Source organism: Herpailurus yagouaroundi, unplaced genomic scaffold, assembly GCF_014898765.1.
Source record: "Herpailurus yagouaroundi ecotype Mexico unplaced genomic scaffold, PumYag 202, whole genome shotgun sequence".
Taxonomy (NCBI): domain Eukaryota; kingdom Metazoa; phylum Chordata; class Mammalia; order Carnivora; family Felidae; genus Herpailurus; species Herpailurus yagouaroundi.
In genome coordinates this window covers 14025028-14042607 of record NW_024412433.1, presented here as the reverse complement: position 1 = coordinate 14042607, position 17580 = coordinate 14025028, and the positions used below count along the sequence as shown (strand labels likewise).

Sequence of the window (17580 nt, the reverse complement as noted above, 5' to 3'; positions counted from 1 at the left end):
GAGGAAAAAAGTCCACGGTTCCACAGGATCACACGATCTGGCTGCCAGCAGAATCATCTCAAAAAATGAGAGATATACAACCCAGAAATTACACTGTGCTTTTAAATGGTGAAATACACTCTGCTTAAACAGGGTTTGGATTCAGCAATTAACTTGGGTAGGTGTAAGTATCACTGCACATGTGGAAGACAAAACAGAATTTGGCAGTTCGTGGATATAAAGCATGGTTTCCATTTGACTGCTAGTATTCTCAGGGATTCATTTCAATCGACAATTACTGAGTGCCAACTATATGAAGGAGAAGGAGACACGAAGATGAATAAAACAGGTCTTACCCTTGGCTCATCTGCTTATTTTATAATTAAAAAAAACATCACTAGACATTACAACAAGACAAGAAAGCAGAAAAGGTAGGTACCTGCCCTCACAGTGCTTACAGGCTACTTAACAATTTAAGCGGGAATAGCTGATACGTAACACATGGGTGAATTTACCAAATAACCTAGGCCAAGCTTTAAGCCTGGCGCTCCCCCAACATCATTTCTCTGCCAGTCCTTTCAAAGTAGTAGCTACTCAAGTTCCTATTCCCCTCATATCCCATGGTTGCTATCTTCCTCTCTAATGGTCTCTGTTCCCTACGCTATCCCCAGTAATCTCTTCCTCTTTGGGGATTACTCTATTCCTATTCAAGCCACCCTTCCAAAACATATCCATTAAGGGTTTGTACCTCTAGCTCAGAGCCTTCTTTCTCATCATCACCCCAAGCAAATTTCAATGAAATGGATTGGTTCTTTCAACAACTTTTCAGTTAGAAAAAAAGGACAAGACAAGATGGCAGGCGAACGAAAGATGCCCAGCAATGAAGCACTGAAGAAGGAATGCCTACTAAATCTTTCACTCCATCTCCACTCTGGTCAGTCTCTTTTAGAAGGTTAAAACCAATGGTTCCCACCACCCACAGGATAAAACCCAAGTCCCCTACCATGTTTTTCAAAAACGAGTCCAACTAACTTTAACACTCTCATTCCCAAAAAATGCCATCAGACACCTTTTATATTCCATCTACACTGACCATACCTGACTGTGCTCATCGTACCTACCTGCCTTTTTTAACTCACACCATTTTCTGGACTATCGCCTTTGTTCACACGATGAATCTTTAATAATTATTTAAGGCTTGTCGAAAATGACCTCCTCTTTCTACTCTGCCCTGAATTCTTCAGGCAAAATAATTCTCCTTCAAATCTGATTACCTCCACTAAAATTGGGAGAGTCTTGCTGACAGGCATAGTGTCTTAATTATTTTTTTGGCAGATGAAACACAAGAGACTCAGTATCTGTGGGCCTCTGAAATGAAATGTCTTTGCTAAGGAAAATCTTATTCCCGAGTGTTTCTATCAATGTCCTCTTGTAATTCACTGCAATCACTGTATTTATATTTTGAACATAAATGCCATCTAAAAAAAAAAACCTACATTCATCCACATTTGCCTAGAAAGAAAATCACTAAAAAGCTTTCTTATAAAAAGTCAAGTCTGTTTAAATAACTGACTTATAAAATAGTCCAGAGCTTACCGGGAAATACCAACTTCATTTTCACATGCAATTAGTACCCTCACAGAAACACTTTAATTTACTGGTGAATACACAGTATTTAAAATTCTGGCTCTTCTCATTCTCTCTTTAAAAATGGGAAGAAAAATCAATATATTGAAAGAATAGTTTACCCAGAGATACCATTTTCAGCAAAGGAAGCCCTACATACAAAAAATAAACAGTAGTGTGTTACTTTACAGAAAGACTTTTCAATTTACCAAACATACAAACAAAACAAAAAACCTCAAACAAGAAAGCCATTTAAAAATTCAAACTATTCTTCAAAGCTTCAGTTTTTCAAGTGCTTACGTCCAAAACTTAAGTTCCCCAAAGGCAAGGGCAAGGACCTTTGATATAGCGTAAATGCTTATTAGAGGAGTGCCTGGCACATGATAGGTCCTTAGTAGTTTTCTAAATGAATGAAAAGTGAGCGGGAGGAACCTCTAATCTGACTAATCTGCCTTCCTTCCAAAGTAAGGTATTATTTGAAAAACACAGGTTATATGGATGGATTTTTTTTCATTGTGTGGATATAATTCCATTTATTGAACAGTCTATTAGTTAACATTTAGAGAGTTTTCAGCCTTTTTGGCATTTAAATAATACTACAATAAACAGTAGCATATTCTTTATATACATATTTAAATATATCTACAGGATGAATCCTTTTTTCTTTTTCTTTTCTTTTTTTAGTTTAAATTCCAGTTATTTAACATAGAGTGTAATATTCGTTTCAGGAGTATTTAGTGACTCCTCATTTACATATAATACCCAGTGCTCACAGAAAGACTTTAAGTAAATGTTCTTTTTAGCAGTAAGTTGTTTCTAGTAGAGCTAAAAAGTCAATATCTTTTTTGTTCAAACTTTCAAAGCACAAGAATTAGCTCATTTATGAGGCTCCCACATTACTCAATTCTTACTACAGAGTTAATAATTTGAGAGAAAGAGGGGAAATTAAGCATAAGGCTAATTTAAGAAACCATTAAGCATCACGAAATTAGAATAAAATTTTTCCCACATTAAAATAAGAGTTTCTCCCCTGATTTTAAGAAACAATTAAAAATGTTTTTCTCGGGGCGCCTGGGTGGCTCAGTCGGTTAAGCGGCCGACTTCGGCTCAGGTCATGATCTCACGGTCCGTGAGTTCGAGCCCCGCGTCGGGCTCTGTGCTGCCAGCTCAGAGCCTGGAGCCTGTTTCAGATTCTGTGTCTCCCTCTCTCTGACCCTCCCCCATTCATGCTCTGTCTCTCTCTGTCTCAGAAATAAATAAACATTAAAAAAAATTTTTTTTTAAATAAAAATGTTTTTCTCTCTCAAAAATAAACAAACATTTTAAAAAGGAGGGAAGGGCGCCCGGGTGGCTCAGCTGGTTAAGTGTCCAATTCTTGATTTTGGCTCAGGTCACGATCTCACGGTTTATGAGTTCGAGCCCCATGTTGGGCTCTGCGCTGACAGTGCAGATCCTGCTTGGGACTTTTCTCTCTCCTTCCCAAATATAAATAAATACTTTTGAAAAAGAAAATGTTTTTATTCTAAATACTTATTATGGCACAGGAAAGAACAATGGTAAACTTTAAAACTATAATCTTCCTAAGTCTTAATAAACCAAAATTATCAAGACACACAAGCCATTATACAATTTTAAAGCTCATTGAGATTATTAACAAAAACAATCCCAATCTCATTTTATAAATTAATAATCTGAAATCCAGGAGAACGTCTAGTAATTTGTTCAAGACTGTTAGTGGTGGAATTAGGCCTAAAGCCCAGTTCTCCCTTCTTTCTACCCAGTACTTTTTCCACTGCAGCTACTTCTAGGTTATTTATTATTAAATATGGAGTGTTCAGTAGTGGATAAAGAAGAAAAAGAAGTCCTCAGTTACTTTACTATGAGCTTAAATTAAAGGCTTTTTTTCAAGTTTAAATCCCAAACAGCAATCTTCTAAAAGATGACTCCAAAAAAACCCAAACACGTTAATATCTTAACAATTTTGTCAGCTACACCTCAATAAAGCTGAAGGAGGGGAAAAAAATTTAAAAACAGGATGGTTCTAACCTTACCTAACCCTGCCCACAAGTAACAGAACTGACTGGCACTACACTGAAATTTAAAGTAGTCTTTAGGGGCGCCTGGGTGGCTCAGTCGGTTGGGCATCTGACTTCAGCTCAGGTCATGATCTCACGGTTTGTGAGTTCGAGCCCCGCATCGGGCTTTGTGCTGACGGCTCAGAGGCTGGAGCCTGCTTCGGATTCTGTGTCTCCTCCTCTCTCTGCCCCTCCCCTGCTCATGCTCAGTTTCTATCTCTCAAAAATGAATAAATGTTAAAAAAAAGTAAATTAATTAAAAAAAATAGTCTTTAGCCATTATACACACACACACACACACACACACACACACACACACGCACACACATATACACACAGACAAAATGATTATGAAAACCAAAACTGCTAAATAAATGTTGACATTAAATGATTTTATAACTTAAGGTGAGAGCTGAGTCTTAAAGTACCTGGCTATTTTTCAGTCTCCATTGCAATCCTTAAATCTACATGAAACATTTAAATTCCTCAGGGTTAAATCTGAAGTCCCCATTCGTTTTCTTCTGTGTGAATTTATCTACTTCCAAAGCTTTATGTAGCATCTACATGCTCACAATTCCCAAATTTACATTTCCAGTCAAAATTTCTCAGAGAACTAGACTTGCGTATCCAATTTCACTGGCATCTTAAGATTAATATATTCAAATGGAAACTCCTTTTTCTACCCCAAACCTATGTTGAAAAAAATAGAAACACCTTGCTGTTCAAGAACCAAAAACCTAGAAGTCATCTTGGATTCCTCCTCATTCCCTACACAATCTATTCAGAGGTAACAATCTTTCTATATTCAAAGTATCCTGAATCTGAAATGTCTCTATCCCCAATGTCACTACACTCGTGTAAATCACCACTATCGCTCACCTGAATTACTAGATTACTCCTTCCTGCTCTGCTCACTTCAACTCTTGGGCCCTCTGATTTAGTCACCACATAGCAACCAGAGTAGTATTTTAAAAATCTGCATCAGATCACGTCTCTGTCTTGCTTAAAATTCTTGAAGGACTTCCTAATGCACATATAATTAAGTATGAAACCTTTACACCATGGTTTCAATGCCTCTCTCCAAACCTCATCTTGTCCCATTCTTCCCCACTGCCAATACTTAATTCCCCATTCACAACAGGCTTTGTTTTCAATTTCTCTATTCCAGGGATTGGCAAAGGATAGCCTGCTGTCTTTCTAAAATAAAGTTGTACTGGAAAACTGCCACATCCATTCATTACATATGGTCTACTGCTCCTCCGGTGTTACAACAGGAGAGGGCTGAGGGACTGCCGACGGAGAACATACGGCTCAGGAAGTTGAAAATATTGACTATCTGGTCCTATAAAGAAAAAATATTCTACAGCCATCCCCTTTGCCTGGAATGCTCTTCAACCCACTTTTGTCACGAGCACCTTCTCACTCTTCAAGTCCCAGTCTAAACATCGTTACAAGTATTACTTACTCAGAGACCCCCTTCTTGGCCTACATAGTTACCCTCTTCTTTATCGTCACAGCCCATTTTCTTCACTATGTTTTATAACTAAACATTTGTTTACTTGTTAATCTGTTCCATGTGTGCAGGGATCAAATGCATCCCAACTAATTTTTTACACCCAAGTCAGAGGTAGCAAATAACATACAGTTTTGAATGCTGAATTCTGTACTGATAAACCTTATGTGGATATTTTTGAGGCTTTAACAAAATGATCTACAATTTAAAAATCCTTAAAATTAGAAAGTAGAACTTTTTTTCTCTAGTATAACCATGAATTTAAAGTTATTTTATTTAGAAATAAACGTTAAAGAAAAGCCAATCCCTGTGAATTCTGAAATGTTTTCATATTTTCTAAAATAAGACCAGAGTTTTTTCTTATGGCAAGGCACAAGAGCCATATCACACCCTAAGTTTTGCTTTGTGGTCTAGAGAAATCTACTGAATTCCTTTGGATCTCAGTTTCCTCAAAGGGACCATTCTTCCAGACCTAGGAAGAATATACTAACCAAGTAAGAGAAAAGCATTTAGCTTTTCTATGTCGGCTTCAATTTTGAGAAATTACTTCTAAAGCCAATAATCAGTTACTTTCATCTCAAAGAAGTTCCTCCATTCATGTGCTCTGATAGTTTACTTATGCCACTCTGCTTTACCAAAGATATTGCCCAGATGTTTACTATTCTCATCTTAAATCCAGGGTACTAGCAACTATGATAAACCAGCCCCAATTCTCCATAAAAATGTATTTCATCTGAAACCTTCAACATTAAAAAAAAAATAGGTTCTGGCTGCCTATACCATAGCACTGAAATGTTCACTTGAGTAGGAAATAACTTTGCTTAAAAAAAAAAAAATGTTACTGCTTACGCAGTTCGGCAAACTGCTAAAAGCACAGTGAACAAAAAAACCCCTGATGACTAGACCACACAGTAAGGCTTTCAGAACCACAAAAAGGAACACATTCTGTGAGACTGAAGATGGTTACTTTGATCCCACAGAACCCTAAACCATTCTCTCACCTTCCTGTCAGAGAATTCAACGTACAAACAGGTAATAGCAATTTTCGTGCAAACTACACTTTTGCACATTATGTTAGTAACATTCCTAAGTCCCATTTGGTATAAAAAACTGAGATTTCCTGCACCAGGGCACATTAAGACTACTGTATAATGGCCCTGTTCGTGTCCCCTTCATATAGTAGTACTATATTTGTGTGGTTAAGAGTAAAAATGAAATAAGTTAAGTAGAAAACCCAAAAATGAGCACAGATACTAGCAGAGGTTAAAAGACTTAATTCAGCTGAAATAAAGAAATTAATTCTGAGATAAACTAGTATTGGTACATCTCCTAGTCAGAAATTGCCTAGTTTAAACTTGTCAAATGAGTGTTTGTCAAAGAAAAAAAAAAAAAATCGACGAACATGTTGAGATGCTGGTGATGTATCATTAATGCCTATGTAAGAGAAATAAAAAGAACGTGGCATATATAATTTCTTCAGCACAATTAACTTGACTACATGTTCTCTGAAACATATTATAGGGAACTAACTGCCTATATTTCGAAGTAACAATTAACCTTAGGTATGGGACCACCTTAAGCAACTCAAAAATATGCTGAAACTCTTACAGTTAGCACAGAGTAATGGTCACATGACTTCAATTTCTACCTAACCATGGTTCAGAGTTGAAAAATCACTTAAACACGGATTTTCCACTCCGGTCTCCCCTCCTCTCCTTGCTTTTTGGAGGAGCCAATTCTCAACACAGCACATAACTACAGATGTTTTTTCCGCATCTGTGCCCAAGCTGCAAAGCAGCACTTCAAGACAAACAAAAACGGCAAATCGCACATTCAGGCCAACTCCTACTGAGCTATCTTTTTCCTCACTTGCCAATTTCTTAGTATATACCCAAAAAGGGCTACTCCGAGTCTCTTCTTAACGTTTCCAGAAGATGCCCAGTTTAATTATTAGATTTGTAATAGTTTTAGAACTAAAGAATCTCAGGAGATATTACTGCCAGCTCCTTCATTTTAATTATAAATAAAGCAAGAGCTAGAACTTAAACGACTATGGCTTTACAAACACTGAGGCAATTTACTTGAATCCCCTCATTTTCAGTGTGTTTACTGCCTCTTGATCCATTCATTATGCCTCAGGAGCAGATCTACAGAGAAGTCAAGGGTTCAGCCTGAAGCCACACTGCCTGACTACTGTTCCAGCTAGGCCACTTACTAGCTATGTTCATCTGGACAAATCACTAAGTCTCTGTGCCTTGGTTTCCCCACTTGTAAAACAGAGGAGAATCGTAGTATCTGGCTCATTAATTTGTGACCAAGAACTAAAACATGTAAATGCACTAGAACTGAACCAAGCACACAGTCACTACCATCATTCACCATGGAATCTCTGGCAAACGAGAACGTGCCTCTATTCTACCGTTAATTCTCAGTCGTTCTCAATTCCGCACTCTCTCCATATCCAAGAACTCCGATGCTCCAGTCTTCTCCCCTTCAACAGCTTGAAGCAAAATTCTCCCACTCCACATTTCTTCTTTCTTTTGATGCCAAGTTTCTTAAATTAGACTTCTTCATTTCCCACACCTACGTACCAGTTTGTTTTTGAAGACTTGTCCTTTGGCTCTGGGATTTTTGTTCTCTGGACTCCAACACTTAATCCTCAGTACGTGCTACCACACGTCCAATCTCGATCTCCAGTTCGGAGTTCCTGCTCAAGCTCTAAACCTGTATATCTCTAAACACAATTCTGTGATGATCTCACACTCAATTTCCCTCACATGTGAAATGATCTCTAAGGCTGCTTCCAACTATAAAAATCTCTAATATTACCGAAAACAAAATTTGTCACCTCCTCAATCTATTCATTTCTAGCCTATCGCTTTACTCAAAAATTTCCAGGTTCTCCCTTGCTTCTAGCAAACAACCTCCCAATTCTACATTTATATATCATTTTCATCCTAATCTTCTTAAAATATTCTGTCACATTATCATCCACTTAAAAATTTCCAAAAAACTCCACTGTTAAGTCCAAATTCCTTAGCTTGACATTCAAGTCTTTCTCCAATCTGTTCCCAAACCACCTTTGCAACATTACAATCTATTAATCCCCACAAATTATTATATACCTCAAATTCTTATTTACCACCTTTAGTACACATTAGGTATACCAAATTTATTATTTCTGTATAATCACATGACATCTGCCATCCTGGAATGCCTTCCACATTGTTCACTTATATCCCAAATTTTTCACGGCTCAGTTCAATTTGATATCTTCCCATGAAATCTTACAGCCCAGGATAATCTCTCCCTCATATGAATTCCTAAGCCATTTACTGCTCATTCAATTCATTTGCCACTTAATTATATAACGCCTCACACTGGTATCCAAATGTCTGCATCATCTCTTACATCACAGTAAAGACAAGGGTATCATAACCCTTCGCACCCACTGCATTTTCCTAGAAAGCTGTGGAGAGCAGGCACTAAAAAAACCTGTTGATTGCATGAACACCACAATCACTTTGCTTCTTGAAACACTAGCTACCTGCTTACATAATCCCATTTAAGAGAAAGAAATTATGGAAGGAATAGTAGAAACAGAAAGTGACTATTTTGTAACCACCATAGTTATAATGATTCATGCAAGAATCATCAATGGATGCTAAAACCATCACATGAAAGTTTCTTGGGGAACAGGATATTTATACAGTCTCAAAATATATCTGAACAAATTACTTATGAATTACAAAGGGAAAAAAGGTACCTTCACAGTGGAGAAATCTGGCGGACACCAAGTGATCAAAGTTAACATCACCAATAATGGGATAAACTGACATCATGTGCCTCCTGATGTGATGCACTGAGGACACAACATCACTTATGTATTATTCCTGCCAAAAATGCATAACCTGAAACTAGTCATGAGGAAACAATCAGACAAACCAAAAACCGAGGGACAATCTACAAAACAACTGGCCTATACTCGTCAAAAATGTCAATGTGCTGAAAAACAAAAAGCTGAGGAACGGAGTGTATGATCCTGGATTGGATCCTGGATCAGAAAATGAACTGCTCTAAGGACATCACTGCTACAGAGGACAACTGATGAATATGAATGTGGACTGTATTTGGTAACAGTATTATAGTAATGTTAAACTGCCTAATTTTGAACATTGTTCTCTGGTTAAGTGAGAGAATTTCCTTGTTCTCAGGACAAACATCCCAGAGTATTTGAGGGTAAATGATCTTAAAACTTATTCACTAATTGTTCAGTAATAGTAATATCAATAATAGTAATAATAACAAATATCAACAGCAAGATTGGCAAAATGTTAGCAACTGTTGAATCTACAAGAGATCACTGTACTATTTGGTGCAACTTTTCCATTTCTTTTCAAAATAAAATTTAAAAAACGAACACCCTACTACCACACAAAAACTTTGAGAAGTTTTTATTTATCTGTGGTATTTTACATTTCATCAGACAATCTTAAAAGCAAGACATACTTGCAATAGAAAAGTTTGCTTTATATAAAGATTTATTCTAAAAAAACAAAAACATCATTTTAGAACCAAAGAAACATTTTCTAATTTTAATAGCCCAACACTAATTTGTTTTTTTTTTTTAAAATTCATGTTTGCTATGGAACTTGGTTAAAACAGAGTCAATTTCAACTGGTGAAAAGTCTTAGAGGATATTTTTTAAACATTGTAGCTTTATTCCTTTCAAGTATACAGAGGAAGTAGAGAAAGCTAAAATGGGCTGACTGATTAAACATTTCAAGGAAAAAATAATGATCTGTAAATCACACATTAATAAACAAGCACTTATAAGTTAATCAAAGTCTGTTTCCTTAATAATGATTACAAAGAATGTATTTATCATAAATCACAAATTTCATCTTCCCTCAATTATCAAAAATTGTGACTTAGCTGGTTAGAAATTCTGAGTGAGGTTTTAGAATACAGCCACTAATTATTATTTCTCTAGGCTTCCTACAGCCTTTAAAGCTAACACTGCTAGTCACAGTACTATATAGTATATCAAGGATTTTCTAGATTCCATAGAATTAGCAATAGTCCTTTAAGGTTGGATACCTTATTTATGAGATGTTCGGTAACAACTTCTCTTAGTCCAGTGTAGAGCTTTTCTCCGTGTTTATGCAAAACCATTGTATAAGCATTTCTATAGAGCTCCTCAAAACTAAGACCACTGTTATTCTTACGCTGGATTTCTTGAATTGCATTTTTCAGAAGGTCCCAAATGCTGTTTACATATTTTTCATCCATGGTCATCTGTAATATCCAAGAGAGACAAAAAGACAAAAAAAAAACACCAATGGTTGAAAATCTTTCTGTATTTGTCCACAGAGTAATTATTTTAGTATATGGCTATGACTATAAATCTGCATTACTTAATAAGGATGTTAACAGTCTGTTCTAACAAAAATTAAAAAATACACATAAGAATAGTTTTTAGAGCTGACAAAAGCCAATTTTTTAAAAAATCCTTAAGGCTTTCCTCCTTTCTTACATGCATCAAAACCCTCCAATTTAAATGAAATCATAATCCCCGATGTTAATACCTGGCTTTAGCCAAAAGTGTTAAGACATCCTTCCCTTAGTTTATTTAGTGGAATACAAGCTCAGAGAGATGCTGAGACAGAAAGAGTTCCCTAATTAAAAACAAAAAAAACGAAACTGAGGACATGAACACTATTTTCCTCTCCTGAAGATTTACAGAGCTCCTTAGCAAATTAAAGATTGGAAGAAGACGTGCAATTAAAAACAAAACAAAAACCCCACATGGTGTATACCCATGAATCACTTGCCCCTCTCCCCTCCAAAATACTTACCATTCTAAACCACATCTACCCACCAACTCCTCACACTCACCCATGTGTGTAGCTGAAAGTAAATGAGTAACACACACACACCCATATTCAATAGGTCTTGGTTTAAATACATAACCACTAACCACAAGTGGGCCCAGAGTACAACCCCACCATCCTACATTCTAGACTGTTAACTCTACCAAACAGCTGATTTTACACCATCTCCTTCATCCTCACTCTAGGATAATGACTTGCTTCCTGTTCCACTGAGAAAACAGAAACAATCTGAAGACACAATGCACAAACCCCAACCATATCCACCGATCTATAGGATTATGAATCAATATACCCTGCTAGTCCTGGTTCTCAAAGTACCAAGTTCTTCTGCTCAAATTATAGCACAGGGACTAGCAACACAGACATCATCAAGGACTTACTACAGAAATGCAGAATTTCAGGCTCCACCCCAGACCTACAGAACCCTAGTCAGCATTTTGAACCCAGGTGATACCTATACAGAATGAAGTTTAGTTCCATGCCAACTCACCTATAAAGAACCTCCCTTTATCAATCTCCCTTCTCCTCATCATCACCACATTCTTTCCTCTCTGCTAGATAATTTCCACCCACATTCAAAATCATCAGTTTCCCATGTTAAAAAGAAATCCTCACAAACCCTCATACTTCTCCAGTACCATCAAATTTCTCTTTTCCATTTACAGAGAAATCACAAGACTTAAGAGATTTCTACATTCACTGACTCCAAGCCCCACTTCCCCCACTGTATCTTGACTCTACTCCAATAAGGCTTTCATTTCTACTGTTTCACTGAAACTACTTGAGAAAGTCATCAGCGACTTCCATCCTGCTAAATGTAAACGGTCAGAGTTTAAGTTCTCATCATACCTGACCCACCTGGCAGTTAATGAAAAAGCTGATCATGCCTACTCCTTGAAACAGGTTCCTTGCTTTGCCTTCCAAGCATTACAATCTCTTGTTTTTCTTCCTATTTCTCTAGCTTCTATTTGTCAGTCTGCTTACTGGTTCCTTCTCACAGCAACCTCCCCACCCTCAACCCCTCTGGCCACAACTCAGTTTTCAGGTGAAGCTGGTCTCATCTATGTTCACGGCTTTAAGTTAACCTCAAATTTATAGACCTCGTTTGGCCTTCTGCCCTTGATGCCAGAGTCCTACATTCAGCACCTTTTCAATGTTCCCACTTGAATACCTACGAAGCATCTCAAATTTACCGTGTCCAAAACAGAAATCCTAATCTTTGCCCCCAAAGTCTGCTTCCCCTGCAGCCTTCTGCAAATGAGCAAATGTCCACACCATCCTTTCGGTTGCTAAGGCCAAAAGCTTGTAATCCCTTGTATTCCCTCATCTTGATTCTAATCCAACAGGAAATTCTGTTGTTTCTACCTCCAAAATGTACCCAGAATCTAACTCCTGCTCACCTCTTCCACTACTACTAGCCTTATCCAAACCACCATCAACTCTCAGACCATCCCAACAGCCCCCTAACTGGTCTGTTTCTGCTCTTGCCCCACTATCATGCCACTCTTCTGCTCACAACCCTCCAGGGACTTTTCATTGCTCTTGGAGTTATAAGTCAAAGTCCTTATACAAACTACAAAATGTGACTCAATCTGATCATCTGACTTCATCTATTCCTCCTTGCTCACTCTGCTCCAGCACACCAGCCTCTTTGCTATTCTTCGGAAGGTGTCAAACAAGTTCACTTTGAGGTGTTTGTATTTGCCACTCTCTATTGTCTCTCAACTGTTCTTCCCTAAGGCATCTCCATAGCTCAATCAATCACTTTATCAACCTCACAAACGCTGCTCATCACCACAAAATAAAGCTTTAACTGCTCACTCCCTTTAAAATAGCAGTCTAGGGCGCCTGGGTGGCGCAGTCGGTTAAGCGGCCGACTTCAGCCAGGTCACGATCTCGCGGTCCGGGAGTTCGAGCCCCGCGTCGGGCTCTGGGCTGATGGCTCAGAGCCTGGAGCCTGTTTCCGATTCTGTGTCTTCCTCTCTCTCTGCCCCTCCCCCGTTCATGCTCTCTCTGTCCCAAAAATGAATAAACGTTGAAAAAAAAAAAATAAATAAAATAAAATAAAATAAAATAAAATAAAATAGCAATCTACTCTTACTAGTGACCCCCAAATTCCAATACTACATTCCATACTTCTTTTCCTGGCCTCCCTCTTCCAGCCCATGAAGTCTACTCCATGAAGGCAGGGATTTTTTTCACTGTGGAATCCCTCCCAACTAAAGTAATACATGGCATATAACAGACATTCATACTTGTTGACAGAATGATTTCCTACTAATCTCTAAGGAGCTGTTATTATGCCACATATAACCCACATGTTCTGCATTCACAACCTGGGAAACATGGCAACAATTACTCATCAGCTCCGCAAATATTTCTGACCTGAACTGAATAGAAATTACTGAGCTAATGGAATCCTCTCCAAAGAGGGTAGGAAGAAACTTTTGGAGGTGGTGATGAGTGTGTTTATTGCACAGGTTATGTTGAAGGCCTCACAGGTGAATACTTACCTACAAATCCATCAAGTTGCACACCTCGATGAAGTGGTTTATGGGGGAAAAAAAAAAAAAAAAAAAAAAAACCACAATCCTTTCCAAGCTATGTCCAATGGGTATGAATGTGGAAGAGTAAGGAACATAGGCAAAATAGTTCTTTCCATCACCCTAGCAATAAAATATCAGTTCAACCCTCAATCATAGAGGATTCTTAAGCAGAGGACTCAAACTGAGTCTTATTATTCTAATCTCGTCTGGGGTGCTTAAAAAGGAACTCTTTAACAGAACAACTTTTTTATTACTCAAATCGTATTCAAATCCCAGGTCTACCAGAAACTTTTCCAAAATGGCCTTTAAAGAATTTACCCCAACATCAAAACTACTATCTATTTTTATCACATATCCTGACACATAGGATGCCATCCATATAATATATTTTAAGATGTAGCTGGTCGTAGGTTCCCATAAATAAAATATACAAGTCCATGTGATAATGACGGCCTCAAGTACTCCATGTATGTGTGCAATGTGGTTTTAGTTTGCTGGCAGCATATACAGAGATTATTAAAAAGCAGACTAAAAACATCTCTTGACATTAAATAACGAATGAATAAAGCAAAACAATTCCAGAGAAAAACCAAGTTAATGTGGACTATAAACTCCAGTGATAACTATATTGCTAATAGTTGAGCAAAACTGCAAATGATCTTTCCAGGCTCTAAATAAGTTGCCATGAAAGCTAGAAAATGTACAAAAATATCTCTACCCATCATGAATTACTAAATTTGCTATTAGAAACTAAAGAATTTTAAAAAACATAAATCAGAGACTTTGACAATTGTAGGAATTTCCTTTACATTATAATAAATCATTTCTTACATATATAAACCAAGAGTCATTTTATAATCCAAGACTGTATGTAGTATTTTCTTCAGTATTCATGTTTTATGGACAGAGTAGAGATGGACAAAAGGATAACAATGTTTAGGTGCAGAAATTTTCAAGTAAATAAAAAGAAAATAGACCCAGAGAGACTGAATGACTTACCCCAAATCACAGAAATTATGATTTATATATCCCCAAATCTAGTCCAAACTACTGGAATCACATTACATTCCACTGTGCTAATATGGTATAGTAATATCACAGTGTCAGTCACTGATTTTCCTGGGAAACATAGTGTGGAATATTAGTAGAGTATCTAACTTTTGCTGTCCAAAAGGCCTGGATTTGTGTCATGGTTTTGCTAAATTGACAACCCAAGTGACCTTGGAAAAATTACTTAAATCTTCATTTCCTCACTTGTTAAGGAGGTTTAGTGACAGTATCCAGCTCAAAGGACTAACATGAAGATTAAAGAAGGTCAGAAGAATTTAGCCCAGCCCGGGACACAGCACAATCCTTCACATGTCGACTAACAAAAGTTTCCAGTGATAGAATCTCTTGAACTCTCATCAATGGGAATAACTGTCACAAAGAAAAAAACAAAACAAAACAAAACTTTTCAAGCTTAATTTAAAAAAAAAAAAAAAAAAAAAAAAAAAAAACATGAGCTAAAACAACAATACTTAAGGGTACAACTATGCTAAATGCAAGTCAATATAATGAAGCCTTCTTTCAGAAACAGTATTCCCTACTTCATATCTCCTATTCTTCCAGTGCCATTTTAAATGGCATTTTAATCCCCAGGGCTCTGTCTTTGGCTGTTTTCATTCTCTACTGGGTCACTATGCATTTCCATCCATTATCATGATTACAATTATTACCCACACATCTAAAGTTCAAAAAATTGTAAGACACCAGATTAGCAAGGGATTCTGAAGCTTCCTAAAACTGCACACAAAATTTTGCCAAATAATGTTGTGTGCATTTTCTTTTTCTGGATGATGAGTCTTGAGCTCTTTCAGATTTCCCACGAAGTTTGGCCCACATCTCAAAGAATAAGTTACTGGCTTGTGTGTTAATTGCTCCCAAATCTGTACTGCCAGCCCAGATGTTCCTCCAAAACCTGAAACTACCGTATTCAATTGCCTGCTGGACATCTCAAACTAAATGCTCCAGAAACAGATCAAACTTACCATGTGCAAAAGCCCTGTTAAACTAACCCTCCTCCTATATTCTTTAATTCACAAACCAGCTAGTTTAGAAGCATGTATAACTAGCTGGTTTGTGAATTATTTATGTATAACTTTTCTTCTTCCTCTCTCATCCCCATCTCATCCAATCATCAGGTGCTGCTAACAGTAGGACCAAAATATTTCTCAAATATGCTCCCATTCTTTCATCCTGCATACTACTGTCCTAAAACTTTCCTCTAGATCACTATGACAGCATTCCAACTATCATGAACTCGAATACCTCTCAGAATCTATCTTCCTCAGAATCACCATTTAAAAAATAAATATGAGCATCATGCCCCTGTTCAAAACCTAGTTCTCATTAATAACAGGGTGGAAGGATGTACTTTAAAAGTGTACTTTAATCATATTCAAAATCTAGTCTATTCCTACTTCTCTAACTTCATCTTTCACTCACTACTACATTTATTCCTAACAACATTAAATCAGTGGTTATTCCCATCCAGTGAGACACCTCCCCCTCATTCACCACCCTCCCATGTCGCCTTTTTTTTCATTAAAAAAAATTTTTTTTTTACTTTTTCTTATTTTGAGAGAGACAGAGACAGCTTGAGCGGGGGAGGGAGAGAGAAAGAGAGAAAGAATGAATCCCAAGCAGGCTCCATGCTACCAGCTGCAGAGCCCAATGTGGGGCTTGAACCCACAAACTGTGAGATCATGACCTGAGCCGAAACCAAGGGTCAGGCGCTCAACCGACTGAGCCACCCAGGCGCCCCATCTTCCCATGTTTTCTTAAAATCCTCTCCTCTGCCTCTTCTATATCTGATTCTTTACAAAGATTCTGAACACAGCTCTGATGTCCTCTATCCCCCAGGAATCCTTCCCTGACCTTCTATCGCAGAGTGGACTCCTTCTCAGCTCTTTCATAATACTCAGGTCATATCTATCACTACACTCCATACTGCTTCATAATTATCTGTGCATCTTTTTCCTCCAGTAGACTACAAGATACTTAAGGAGTTATATATTTTTCTTCAATGTCACTTAGAAGGCCGTAAACAAATGTCTGGTGAAAGTACCTTGATTTATCTGTATTACACTAATGCAATTTTGAAAACACGAACATCTGAATTAGTAAGCATAAAGATATGGAAATATATTTTAAGGTGCTTATCTACTGCAATTAACGTAATTTTAAAATAATCAAATGTCCTTTTCAAATAAAGTATAATCATGTGCAAGCAAGCAATAAACCCTTAAATTTCATTTATCAAGTAGTATTTTCAGATTTTCCTATTCACTTAACTACTTAATCATTAATTTTATTAATAAATATTAACTAGGAAGAAAATCACAGGCAGAAAAGCCCCTTCAGGAGAGGATCCATAAGCTACAATCTTTCCCCTAAATCAAAAAACTGAAAACAAAGGAAATGGGCTTCAAAAGCAGATTCTTCTATATGCATGCTTTTGGTCTTAGAATCTACTGAACATGTCAGTAACAGTGCTAAAATAATTATGTTATTGATGAACTTCAATTTCTCACCCATCCTTGGTACAGAATACAACATTAACTGTCAATGAAAGTTAAAAGAACTAAATGTTAACCTCTAATCTCATCAATATTTTTTTAAATTTTTTTTAATGTTTACTTATTTTTGAGAGCCAGAGTGTGAGCAGGGAAGAGGTAGAGAGAGTGGGAGACAAAGAATCCGAAACAAGCTCCAAGCTCCGAGTTGTCAGCACAGAGCCCCACATGGAGTTCAAACTTGCAAACTACGAGATCATGACCTGAGGTGAAGTCTGATGCTTAACCCACTGAGCCACCCAGGCGCCCCAAATTTCATCAATATGTTAACCACAAAAACATCAGTCTATATATACTTCACTCAGAGTCATAAAACTTAAAGGCCTTAAC

General features: G+C 37.2%; 1 protein-coding gene across 2 annotated transcripts in view; it reads right to left on the bottom strand.

Annotated features, from left to right (window-relative positions):
- The window catches only part of CUL3 (cullin 3), a 76030-nt gene extending 65514 nt beyond the window's left edge, over nucleotides 1–10516 (bottom strand). The window contains exon 1 of one of the 2 annotated variants that reach the window (XM_040450865.1): nucleotides 10294–10516. In XM_040450865.1, coding sequence (XP_040306799.1) covers nucleotides 10294–10491 — 198 coding nt within the window. In that variant the 5' untranslated portion in view covers nucleotides 10492–10516. Of the gene's footprint in view, nucleotides 1–8959; nucleotides 9023–10293 lie in introns of those variants that run through there. The other variant, XM_040450868.1, reaches the window with a different exon arrangement.
- Between the last annotated feature and the right edge of the window lie 7064 nt (nucleotides 10517–17580).